The sequence below is a fragment of the Siniperca chuatsi genome, linkage group LG14, assembly GCF_020085105.1.
Source record: "Siniperca chuatsi isolate FFG_IHB_CAS linkage group LG14, ASM2008510v1, whole genome shotgun sequence".
NCBI lineage: Eukaryota > Metazoa > Chordata > Actinopteri > Centrarchiformes > Sinipercidae > Siniperca > Siniperca chuatsi.
The window spans coordinates 7,296,327-7,310,149 of record NC_058055.1 but is presented as its reverse complement, the minus strand read 5'-3'; the positions used below and the strand labels follow the sequence as shown (position 1 = coordinate 7,310,149).

Below are 13,823 nucleotides of genomic sequence, written 5' to 3'. Positions count from 1 at the left end.
ATTGGCCTGTAATTATGTTCACCTTTTAATGGAAAGACATTATCTCCTCACAATGATGCCCTTACCCACTAAAAGTCTGTTTTAATGGCTGTACTTTTACTACTATATGATTAATATGTGATTAACAGAAGCAGGTTAATTGACTCCACAGTGTTACACACTATACTGTATGTTTCACACAGTTATCATGATATCTCACAAAGCAGTCAAGATACCTAAATGTTTATTCAGTGCTTTTCAGTGGTCAACAAGGCTCCAGTTTTCTTGATGGATCTGTCTACCTTCTGTGCTTCCTCCTAGATCTATACTGCACCCTTGAAGTGGACTCGTATGGATACTTTGTCAGCAAGGCCAAGACCCGTGTCTTCAGAGACACCACCGAGCCACAGTGGAATGAAGTCAGTCACCAAGACATCTCCTTTTACTGTACATTGCTCCATTTTGTTCGATATGTAATAGGAAACATTTTATTCTCCTTTTCTGTATCTGTGTTATTCAACAGGAGTTTGAGATTGAGTTGGAGGGCTCCCAGTACCTGCGGATCCTGTGCTACGAGAAGTGTTACGACAAAAGCATGCTCAACAAGGACGACAACGAGATTGTGGACAAGATCATGGGAAAGGGGCAAGTCCAGGTAAGATGGTGACTCCTGACAGGCCATCACAGAAACAAACCATACACAAAGAGAGACGTCTGTGTCCTCTTGGGGACATTTCCCAACATGTGCCTCATTTTAATTAGCTGTCTAGCCTCTACGCACAGCGGAGTGGTTTTGTCGTGGTGGCCTCTAATGATGCTGGTTGGATTAATGGTCTGAAAGAGAGTTTATTTAAGGGGGGTTTCCCCTGTCTTGTTGTGAGAAACATTCCTATAAAATCCCTTTCAGTGTTGTTAACTAGATCCTGCCTACACAGTAAAAGCTGTGGTTTCTTGGTATTATGGCAAAATGCTGTTCTCCACTCTGCATCATTGTTTAGGTTTTGCAGAGCAGCCTACAGAGGAGTCTATTTCCATTTTTCCAGAGCTTCTTAGGAAAATCTGTTTGGTCAAGTGAAGCTTGACTCCTGTCATTTTCCCTGCAATTCAGTCCAATTTCTGCTGTTGCAGTTTCCTCCTCTGTAATTGATGGAGCTTCAGCTTTTGAATTTGGGTCAACTCTCAGGGTTTTAGTTGCTCTTGTCATCAATTAATGTCTTCATGTTTTTCTCAAGTGATGCATGTGTCAGTGCCAGAGGTGAGCTTGTAGCAGGTTATTTTTGAACCTGCTTCTGATACTTTTCAACTCTCCAAACTCTACAGAAGACATAAATCAGTTAAAACATTTCAAGATTTGTTTGTTGCTGCTGCATGTAGAATAACATTTGGAGTCGCAAGGTAAAAGCAGTATCAGTGATAAGTTGCACTGGGAATACAAATCTCCTGTCTAACAGAAAGTGGGGCAAACATGAATCACTCATGTAAAGTTGCATTTTAAAGGAAAGGATGCATCTCAAAAATATCTTATAAACCTTAAGTTCTTGAGTGGCTATGTTGTCAAACAGTCTTTGAATGGAAAAAAACACCCACAACATATATGATGTAGCATTTCCTGTATGTCACTACCACTTTCCATGCTTTTCTCATTCAATTTGATGATTTGTGTCCTTGATTGTTGCTTTTGATTTCCTCTGAAGAGCAAATGGGAATGAGAGTGAGCCCGCAGCACACAGGTATACTTCTCTTGTTCAGCTGTATCAGATCCACATGCATCTTAACATGTCATTGGATTTATTCTTATTATGACCTTGGATGTTTCTAAATTCATTAATAGAAACATCTACTGTATGGAGATGATGGTACTCTATGGATTGTTACCAGTCAGACTTTGCTTCTGAGTGGAGGTAAAAAATAATTAAACCCTGCCTTGCCTTGCCTGTGTGATTGGGTTAATTGGGTCAGGAGTCGGCTCCTGATGAAAGACTAGCTGACATATGAGAGGATTAAAAGAATAATTGTGCACATGCATGTATGTATGTGTGCACATTTGTTTCTGTGTCTGTGTGTGTAGACTAATTGTTAAGGCAGAAAAATTACTTCTTCACAATTATACATTTATTTAGTTGGTTAGTTTACCTTTTATTTAAACAGGTACTCTTCAGTTGTCACAGAGAATTGATTTTATAATTGGTTTTACCTCCACTTTTGTAAGCAGAACCATACAGATGAATAATATACTATTTACTTCCCTTTTCTTAGTTAAAAGGGAACATCCCATTTTTTCACATAAGGTACAGTGGTTCTTCAGTGGTTCAGCATTGTATCTTTTATGACAGTAAAACCAACCGTCTCTGGTGTGGCTGCCAGTCATAGAGACAAACGCTGCTGCTGCTGCTGCTGCTGCTGCTGGGAACATCCACTTCCAGCCAACAACAGCCAAAAAAACAAATAAATACACCACATGTTCGCTGGCTCACTGTGAGAAGGGGAAAATAGAGAGGGGGATAGATATGTAGAGAGAGAGAGAATGGCATGTACTATCCCAGACTGAGAGGGTGGGAATGGTGTGTGCGTGTGTGTGTGTGTGTGTGTGTGTGTGTGTGTGTGTGTGTGTGTGTGTGTGTGTGTGTGTGTGTGTGTGTGTGTGTGTGTGTACTATAGAGGGGCTTGTTGGGATTGTGGGTGTGTAGTTGGTAGAGAAAGAAATTAGCGACAGAAAATTAATTTTGATAATCGAGTAATTTTAGTAAAGCAAAAAAAAAAAAGCCAAATATTTGCTGGTTCCAGCTTCTTAGATGTGAAGATTTTATGCTTTTCTTTGTCATACATGATAGTAAACTATATATCTTTGGGTTTTGGACTGTGGGTCAAACAAAACAAGACATTTGAAAACATCACCTTGGGATGTGGGAAATTCTAACATTTTTCACTATTTTCAGACTTTTTTTTTTGACAAAACAATTAATCGATACATCGAGAATCGAGAAAATTATCAACAGATTAATCGAAAATGAAAACATTCATTAGTTTCATCCCAACAACTGTGCATCAGGTGAAAATGAAATGGCATCAGTGATATGAAAGGCACTGATAGTCCAGGGTTGTGGTGGTAAAATACATCTTTCAAGTACAACAAAGTGAATTTTGCTATGGCTATTGTCACTATCAATCAATACACAGTCGGCCTGTTAATGTATATCTACACCATAAATGTATGCTGATCTCATTGTTGCCTCCCTATGCTATTATGAGGCTCTGAATGCAAAGACGTATAATCCATGAACTGTGAAATGTTTTGTTTTTACCACCGAAGATGAATGCTCACTTCTGAATGGTTTTGGTTTGTTGTCACTAAACATGATGAAATCCTGAGTAAAGAGTATTTTATCTGACCGCACAGTGTTTATGTATGGTTCAGAGACATGTTGGGACTGATGTTTCATCACATTACGTAGATATCTCATGTCATATTGATATGGCAGCATTGTACAATTTTTGCAAATAATTAGCCAGAGGGACATCAGTCTACTCAACAGTCCAGAGTGCATACCTAAAAAGTCTTTCACTTGGACCCGAGCTGTTTGCTTTCCTGGTGAAGCTGATTTTAGAAGGAGCCTTCAATGTTTTGCTTTCCTCTCTGGAGACCCTCTGATTTATTTAACAAACATGTGGAATACTGACTGACCGTAAATGGGCATATTGGGCTGGAACTTTTCTTTTTTACCCACTGCTGTTACTTCACTTTGTTACCGATGAGAAAGTTGATCACCTCTGTCATCAGAAGAAGTTATGATTAGGGCCAGAGATCTTATTTCGATTGTGACCCAGAAAACCTGTAGGATTTTTGATGCAGTATTTTCTGTAAATGGTATTCCTTTATGCGCAGGAGGTATATTGTTTGTGATGTCCACCAGTGAGCACATGTACGCACACACCCACAAACACAGTGCAGGAAAAGCATAAGAGAAAGGTGACAGTAGCACACTCATGTTAGCATGACTGAGTTGCTTGTCCACAGGGGAAATACCACCATTTATTTCCAGCCCATCACCCAACTGACATCCCCCGAGCAGATAACCTCTGATCTCTAGGGTCACATTGCTAATCCTCCATTAAATAGCAACAATGTCAGGGTTACACTTCCCCTGTCTCTCAAACTGGCAACACAAATGGATTCTTAAATATCTCAGAGCAGTCCATTTGGAAAATTGATCAGTATCAACTCTCAAATTTGCCAGTTAAAGAAAAGCGCTGCCTCCAGTGTGTGATTTCTTTGGCATGTTGTCACTGATATTTTTCCTCTGTAAGCATTGATTCTCCTCTGGCTAAACAAACTCTTTGCACACATGGTGTGACCTCACTTACAATCGGAGACTTTGATTATTTTCACTGTCAGAGGTTGACATTAGATTTTGAAAGCTCCAATGAGGAGATAGACGTTTTTTTAATTACAGACTCTTCAGGATCAGACTTTGTTGTTTTCTGATAATATTTCATTGCCAGTGTGAAGCTTCACAAATCTCTGGTTGCCAGGATTGTGATCAGTCTTGTTATAAAAGGACACCAAGTCCTCAACTGGTTACGAGTGGAAAGTGCAAAAAGTCTCCTGGTCTGCCTTATGCGCTGGGCAAGTGACCTTATGTGCCAGCTGTAGCTTGCAATACTTGTCTTCAGGGGAGCAGTTATGTAACTGTTTAGGTTAACAGCCCCAGTGCTTTGTATAGCACAGACGCATCAAATCACCCAGCGTCAGCAATGCTTTCATCTGGTAACACAGCCCTCGTGCGCCCCATCTCCCCTGGCTCACCTCTTAGGGCTTTTATTTCTTGTCTTATCAGGGGGAACAGTGTGTTGTCTTTTCATACACCCACCAGTTGTTTAGTCTCTAACGGCTGTCGCACTGTTCAGAACTGGCTAGAAAAAGAAAATGGGATTCCCCTGTAAAGAACTGACAGGTGCATGCTGGTGTTCTGAAAACAACAGGAAGTTAGTTACTGTAGTTTGGCCAGCTTATCGACACGATCAACAGTTGGAGCTGCAGCAGTGGCTGTGACTCACAGCTGATGGAGGCAAGGTACTTTAAAACCCTTAGCGCCTCATTGCCACAATTTGCATCAAAATGCGTACTCCTTCTTGGAGTCATAGTTCAGCCAAATCTGAACACACAGACAATGATACACATATTTTTAGATTCAGTGTGACTTACACTGAGGATATCATTATCTCTGATGTGCATCACAAATAAACATTCTTAAATCCGCTAGGAAATCATAGAAAAAAGTACCTCCTTATAATCCAGAACTTGCCTGTGAATCATCACGTTTTTAAGGTTTCTTCAGTATCAAAGTAATCCAGTGATAGTTGTCTGTACATCCATGGGCATCTGATGATCCTATTATTCCCTATGAGTCATGTAACATGTCCAGTAATGTCCCCAGCAAAGGGACACCACCTCAACCTCTCAATCCCCTCCTTCCCCTTCTCCTCCCATCATCCCTAACACTCATGCACCTCCCTCTGCACAACGCTGGGGGGTGTTTTTATTGGTTTGTATTCAGGGTTGAGTGCATGTCAACCCCCCCCATCGCAGCAGTAATACTGGCCCTCAATAAGCTGTAACCTGAAAGTTTTGAACGGCTTCCCGGAGATACTGGGAGCCAGCTCTTAGCTCCCTCTCTGAAACCAAGGAGCTGGACAGGGGTGCACGCATTAGTCGGTGTTACTGTAAAACTACGGGTGCAGAGGGGTTGTAAAATTTGAGGCCAAGAATCTATCTGCACTCTCATTCCCACTTAAGAGCCGAAGGGCTTTCCTCTACATGAAGCATTAGAGGCAAAGTTTGACATTTGCATGCTATGTGAAGGGTTTATTGGTGAAAGTGCCGTTGTTTGGGCTAATAGCAGGCTGGCCATCTGGAGAATTGGTGGTGAAGCTTGTGGACCAGTGGCACTCAGCCAGTGCAGAAAGTGCAGGCCTCAAGCTCTGATCCAATCTCTCAGCACTCCATCAAACATCATGCCAACATCAAGTTGTAATGAGAATAAAATTTAGCCTGGTGAGCACGTTTAGTAATATGTGCAGTATGTATAAACAGTGAAGAAAATTTCATTTGAACAGTGAAAGTATTTGTAAGCAGATGAGGACATTGGCAACAAAGCAGCTCAAAATTAAGATTTTTTGGATTCTTTATATTTTATAGTCATCTAAATAAAACTTAACAGTGTAGCACAGAATTAACACTGACAGGAAGAAAATTAGTTGTTGTTTTTTTCTTTCTTTTGCTCTTCATGGAAACTGTGCCCAGGACTCCAACGGGATTTGTTTTTTTCTGTTAAAAAATGTCTTGCCTCCAGGGCATGCAGGATGCTGGTATTTCATGTATTATTTGTTTTGAACATGGAGCTTAGTGATTTTAATGAGGGTGTGTGTGTGTGTGTGTGTGTGTGTGTGTGTGTGTGTGTGTGTCTTCATGCTTCAGTCTGTAGGTATTAATATAAATTAGTGTCTAATAGATGGTGTCATCTATTTTGTTTCTGTCCCCTGTCATTTAGGACTGTGATCTGTCATGTTTCCACCCTACACACCCCCTGCGGCCATACACACACACACACACACACACACACACACACACACAAACAACTGTCAACAACACTAACAGATGGGACTCTGCTGTGTGTGTGTGTGTGTGTGTGTGTGTGTGTGTGTGTGTGTGTGTGTGTGTGTGTTCAGCCCCCCTGGGGACAAACCAGACTCACATACACAAATGGGTGATGGGCTAATGCAAATGTAAATGATATCAATACTTCAACCTGCAACATTACCTGGTGTTTATTAGCTTATGTCTCCTTTGTCTGGCTAGGTGTGTGTTTGTGTGTGTGTTGGGGTGGGGGTTGTAGATGGATGTGGTGTGTACATTCATTCAGTAACAAAGACCGTCCAGGTCCTCATTGCTCTTTTCCTTCTAAACTCACTTATTTTATTCTTTATGTTCCTTATAGTTAATTTTTTCGCTATGGTTTTTAATGAGGCTCATCCCTCATATTCTGTCTGTGTTTGAGCATATGGTGTTTTTTTATTGATGAGTCCCAATTAAGCTGACTTCCTCTTCAGACGATCCTTGATCAGTAGAGCTGATAGCAGCGTTTTGATGGATTTTTAGTCTTTCCCTGTCATCTTCCCACAAAGAAGCTCCTCCGTCACAACCCTCACTTAGAAAGCCTTTGTTCCCATTTAAAACATCCACTCCCTGCCACTTGGGATATGCATGCCCTAAATAACTACATATACTCCTGTAAGCATTCTTAGATCATGCAAACGTGCAGATACCCACTTTTTTTCTCTTTGTGAGTGGAATAGGAAAAGCCCCTGACCTGCCAAATCTAGTTTATTTGTGAGTGTGAAGACAAAACATTTGATCAACATTTGCCATCTAGTGTGATGCATTTGTTGGGTTTTTTCTTGGAATCAGATGTTCTAGGCTGGGAGGAAAAGGCAAGAATGAGGAATTTTAATGTATTGTTATAATGCCATATTCTAATAAAAAATAATATAACGAGGACAGCAGCAAAACCAAATGTTGGTACAGTATGTTGAACTGCCCTGACCTTGTAAACAGTTGTATTCCTTACAGTCTGACATGTACTTAAACATCAGTGGAATTATGTTAGTCATGTAGAGCAAGTTGCCTAAATATATTTGTATTGTAAGCAAGACTTGTTTGCAGACTCGCAGTTCTGCTTTCAGTCTGTGTGGTCTGCTGCTCCATCATTATTTAAATCACTGACCAAAGTATTGTACAAACTGAAAAACACCTAAGTCATTCAAATGTTTCTTGAAGTAGCCATGAATGCACCAAATTTCATGACAATCCATTCAATAGTTGTTGAGACATTCATGAAACACCAAAACTGTAAACCTGATGGTGACGCAACAGTAAAAATCACGGTATCACTAAAGTCAGTTGGCTTTGACTATGAATGTCTGCACAAAAATTCACGGTAGTCCATCAAATAGTTGTTGAGGTATTTTAGTCTGGACCAAAGTGGTGGACCGACCGACCGACCCTACATTGCCATCCCTAGAGCCACACTGCTAGTGTGGCTAAAAGACATCATGGATGGCAGCTTTGAAAGTGATGAACAAAATCTTACTTAATTCTGAATCTAACCGGTTATGAGTAAAGGAATGCCAGACTGGTTAAAATCTCAGCTGCTGGACCCTGTCGGAGGCGTTGAACAGACTGTTGATTCAGCCGAGGATAAAGAGTGAACTGTGAACCGTGTAGGAAGAGCAAAGCAGAAAAGCTTTGCTGTAGCTGTTGGATGTCTGGGGACCCTGTGAAAGAATAAAAACAGAATATAAAAAGGCAATTTAAAGGCCAATGGATCTCTGTGTGACCCCCTTCACACCTCTCTGTCTCTTTTTCCCTCGCCATCACCAGCAGAAAATACAAACACACTGCTCTCCAAAGGACCACGGAGATGTCGAGGGCTTTGTAATTGCTCCTCATTATAACATTACATAATGTTTCAGGGAAATGTAAAGGATTGACAACAGATGTATGATTTCCTACCATGAACATGCATATGCAGCACATGTGGAGAGTGCAGTTAGAGAGACACAGAAGAGGAAGAGATGGAGGAGGACAATAGGAATGAGAGCCCCAGATGGTGGCCAATTGTGATGCTGAGAGTTAAAGTGAGAACAAAGGAGCTCATCACAGTCTGAGAAATGAAATGCTCTCCAGAGAGACGCAGTAAATCTCTCCACGCATTTACTACCGCCCTTTTGTCTTGTGTAAGAGTCAGGGTTCAGAAATAATTGGAAACAGTCTGAAAGAGGGGTCAGCTAATACAAAGAGTGTCATATTTGAACACAGAGGGCGTTAATTCTGCGTTCAGATAAAACCGTGAGAGGTGATGAGAGCCTCTCAGTCCAGCCATAAGAGCTTGAGTATCAGTTATGCAAATTTCCCAGTGCCTCTCATATTGTTTTAGCTGCTTAGTAGCCTTGGAGCCTGAGACTTAAAGAGAATAATGCAGGGGCTCTGCAGTTGGAGACAGAGAGAAGCAAGAAGTAGTCATTAATAATGACATTTTGTTAACACCCCAACTTCTCGCTGTCTTTGTCACCCTGCTGTTTTATAACAGTCAACTCTTATCCAGTTTTCATAGTAGGTCCCCTACTATGAAAGGTCTACTGCTAGCAGACCAACAAATAGTGGCAAAATATATTTTATTCAATATCAAAGGGAAATCACTCTTTCATTTGATTAAACTCTGTGTTCCCTCCTTGGTGGTCTCTCTGTAACAACAGTTTTTCTTTCTTTGTATCCTGGGACATTCCAATTTAATTCATGTTTTTTTCCCCTTGGTCCAGGGCAGTCATCTTTTCTTCTAAATCACATTTAAACTTTCACACATTCACACATTCCCTGGCTGCTTTCAAGCTGTAGATTTATAGACAACAGATGACATTAGGGGAGGAGATTCACCTCATTCCTCTCATCATGGTCCCAGTCTGTCTCTCTGAGGGGCAAAGCTTATTTCGTGCTTGGCTCTGCCTGCCAGCGCACTGCGAGGCTCAACCCATGGATTGTCTAGGGTTCACCTCAGCTGTGGGTTGGTGAAATCAATTGATGAGTGTTGTGTGTGTTAAAGTCTGCCTTGAGAGGCGCCCCCTGTTTCTGCTCTGTCCTTTTTGATCTATTACCAGGGTTTACCTATTTTTTTAGGCTGGTATTTAAATCTTTATGATTATTTGGAATTCATAGAATACATAATCTAAAGTAGTATCAGCTCATGTAAATTGTATTGACAACCAGGGTTTATGTGGGTATAAAAACCTGATGGTACAGCTCTGAACTAGTGTTCTGCCATTTCAACTTTGGTCAGAAATTAGCTGCTTTGTAAATCCTTTGCTGATTATTGTATCCTTTGCCAGAGGTTAGAAAACAGGAGTAGTTAGACATTTTGGGAAATACACTTATTTGCTTTACTTCCAAGACTTAGATGAGAAGATCAATACCACTTTCATATCTGTGCTGTGTGTTAGCTTAGCTTAGCATAAAGACTGGAAACAGGGCGAAACAGCTAGCCTAGCTCTCTCCCAAGGTTACGAAGTCATACTACCACCACCTCTAAAGCTCACGATATATCGTATTTGTTTAATTTGTACAAAAAGTGTAAAAACGGAAATGTGGTTTCACGGGGGGTATGCGTCTATTTCTTGGCTGGGCATAGTGACTTTCTGTAGTCTTTATGCTAAGCTATGCTAACCAGCTGCTGGCTGTAGCCTTATATTTAAAGGACTAATGTGACAGTGGAATTGATTTTTTTAGATTTTCCCTTAAATGTCAAACTATTCCTTTAAAGCTGCCTCCCCTCTCTCCTCCACACTTTGCGCCTTCGTCCTTGGTTGACCGGTGGGACAACTCCACAGAGGCACCCCACGGTGTCTGTTCTTTCTTTTCTTTCTTAATCAGATTTCACATCAATGCCAGAACCAAGCCTCTGACCACCAGATGCATCTTTTTTATCCACAAAAACCCAGTGAGACCAGAATACTTCTCCCTCTCCTTTTTCCTCTTGCTATTGTTGGCAGCCTTCCGGCACATATTAAAGTAAATGGGTCTCAGCAACACACTGTGTCCCAGCATGGAGACCCCATTCTGGCTTTCAAGTGGCCAGTCGGGGGACCAGAGCTGTTCCTACAGCAATAAGATGTGTTGGATATCCATCTGTAGCTGACGTTTGCTCTGGGCTCCCACACTACTCTGGGGAAGCTGGTGATTGGGTTGGACAGTTGTGAAGCTGTAGCATTTACTCAAATGCCACTTTGTTAAAATGCTCTCCTCAGCTGTTTGTTTAGATGTGATGATTGTGCAGGAACTTCGATGCTTTCCACATGGCCATAGCTGGGGTCTGAAATTGAGCAAGTATTTGCCCACTGTGGTTCTGCACCTCATTATGCAGGACGGTTGATCTGCAGTGGGGCCTGTATGAGGTTTGGTTTCTTCTAGGAATTGGAGATATGGTGGGCAGGACAGTGGGGCAGTGGTCGGCATCAGGAGTAAATGGAATTACAGTTATTGACAATATGCTTTCTTGTTTTATGCTGATGTGTGGCTTTAATCCAAAGTACATTTTAGTATCTCAAGTAAACACAATTATAGCATGGTTGATCTTTGTAGGTCAGGGTCAGATATGAAGCAGTATAATTTCAGTGTCTGGGTCAAACACTTGAGAAGGACTGATGGGTACTTGTGTTGCCAGGTGATCTCCCTTCCCTGCTACATCCTGTCTACTGTGTAACGTTTCACTCTATAAACGTTTTCCCCAGAAGCATCCATAAGAATCTGTCCGGTAGTATAGTGTGTCTGAGGGATTACTGACATCCTGGTTTTCCGTTCTACAACCTCAGGATGTTGTAAACCATGACAATGATCCAATGACAACATTTTGTATCAGTGTGGTTCAGATCTAATGATGTTTAGACAAGATGGGAGAAACAGCAGAAAACAGCAAATGGTTTGACTATCATGGTCATATGAGATTTTGATATTGTCTGTATTTTCCAGTCACATTTTCATTGTTCATCATATTGTTCATTTATTGTACATTCCTGTTGAAAATTCCAATAATTTCTGAAAGATGAGCCTCACCCCAGCTGTCTGCCAAGAGTGTCTGTGTGTCTCTGTGTATTCATTCCTAGTGTGTTCCTTGTCCTTGAGCCCCACAGTCTTTGTTGAAGTACCTATATTGGTGTGTGTATGCCTCAGTAAGCTGTCAGATCTGTCTTTATTCACTCTGTCTGGTCCCTAAAGCCCCAGTAGCTCTCACACTCGTGAAGGTATACAATGCTTCTGCTAGTTGCAAGTTAGTAAAAGAAGTGTGTTTGTAATTTCTAATTATTTTAGATGAAGATGAGAGTTTATTAAGCTAGTCAATTTCACAAATCCTTGGTTGATACCTAGTGCTTAGCTTGTGCTTCCTCCACACCATATGAAGATGAAACAGTAGCTGACTCAGTAGCTTGAGGTGCTGCAGCTGTTATTTTTGGGTTCCTGCATGCAGTTTTTGCATGTTAGAGTGTTGCAGAGGCATCTGCTCGGCTCCCGTAGTGATCTAACTGTTCATGGGTGAGTCAAGAGAGAAAGCCCCCGGCCACAAACACACATACTGAATTTGCCTGCTAGACAGAGAGAAAAATTAGTGGACATGAAAACTGCTGGCTGAGGGAAATACACTTATTAATAGTATTCTTCCCAGGCTTGTAGGGAGATGCAATGTCCCTAAAATAGTGCTTTTAGCCAAAGCCTTATCTAGACGGTGACCTTTAACCCGAATGTAAGCATTAGCTGTACAGTGGGAGACATATGGTCCAGATTTATATCTAAAGAAAGAGGTACAGTAGGTCAGAAGCCAATAAACAGCAACATCCAGTAAGTGTATGACAACTGATTAATACTGTAGAATAAAGGTGATATTTCTAAGGTTTTAGTTTGTTAGCTCAATGATGTTCCTTGCTAAACAAATTTAATTTTGAGTGATTACTGGTTAAATACTAAGCTAGTTTAAAAAGCACTTTAAATATAAACACTGAATGGGTTTTTGGCTTTTCCCATAAGGTGTTTGAGTCAGTAGTTTCAGGTCATGGCTCAAACCTACGTGGTCTTGTGTTCATAATCCCTCTCCTCACATTTCAGCAAGTCCTGATGACCTTTCCATATTCCTTCCACTCCACTTATCAGAGTGGTACAAGGCCTCTCCATGTTTAACGTGAATGCACAAGAAACTGAGCAGTCAGGTAATGTTATACTGAGATGACTTCTGACTGAGCGTTAATCATTCTTAGCTTCATGTACAGAATCTACACTGCAAACCCCCAGCTACTTTCAATGGATCAAATTTTCATAACTTCAGTTATTGCAAAGGCTTTGAGTTGTTGTTGAGTCTATGACTTCCCATGACATGATGCTGTTCATATGGCAGGACTGTGAGCAGTGCCAGGCGTTTGATCCTGCTTTATGACTTCCAGTCCCAGGGCAAGGGAGGGAAACTGCCCATTTCCTGTTCGGACTGTGCACATGATCTCTGAGCTCGCTGTTGTACTAATCACACAGTAAATATCAGAAACCCCTCCCACTCTAGAAAGTTCAAAACTGAGGCTTTTTTTGAGCTGGCCACCCTGACAGGTGTTTATCTTCACTAATGAAACAAAACATTCCTCTCTTGGCAAATATGCATATGCTGTAATGAGTTAAAATGATGTAAACATATAATGATAATGGTTATATGGTGGATTCTACATCTTGTTTAACCCTTTCACACCCATAATAACAAAGCTCTTTTTATTGGCTTATTGTATTTCTGACCTAGGACCTCAGTATTGGGCTCCTTTTGCCACCACAAATTAGGCTAATAATGATGTAATTGTTTTCATGTGGAGGAAATGTTTCTGAAGTCCCTCCAGACTCCTCGCGCGGATGTTTTGAACTTGTCAGCTGTGTAAAAGATGAGGTCATGGGTTATCTAGTGTTTATGGCTTCACCAAATCCAGTTCTGGTGCTGCAGAGCAGACTGATGCCACATGTAGCATGTCAGGGATCAAAGCATTTCAACTTGATCTTCTGCCTTTTTCACACATTAAGGAATGTCAAACCTCTATGGAGAAGAAGTTTAAGTGTATGGGTCCACCTTTGACTTTTTGCACAACATTCAGCGAGGCATAGTGATCAGAATGTTTCTTCTTCAGTAATTTATGCACTGTCTTATAAGTTTACTTATGTCATTATACAAAACTTGAATAAGGCACAATTTGAAATTAGCCGCTTTAAAATACTCCAC

General features: G+C 41.0%; 1 protein-coding gene across 5 annotated transcripts in view; it reads left to right on the top strand.

The window, feature by feature from the left end:
- Positions 1-13,823, top strand: part of abr (ABR activator of RhoGEF and GTPase) — a 132,199-nt gene that overhangs the window by 93,782 nt on the left and 24,594 nt on the right. For all 5 annotated transcript variants that reach the window (XM_044221972.1, XM_044221973.1, XM_044221974.1 and 2 more), the window contains 2 exons: positions 301-398; positions 503-634. In XM_044221972.1, coding sequence (XP_044077907.1) covers positions 301-398; positions 503-634 — 230 coding nt within the window. The remainder of the gene's footprint in view (positions 1-300; positions 399-502; positions 635-13,823) is intronic.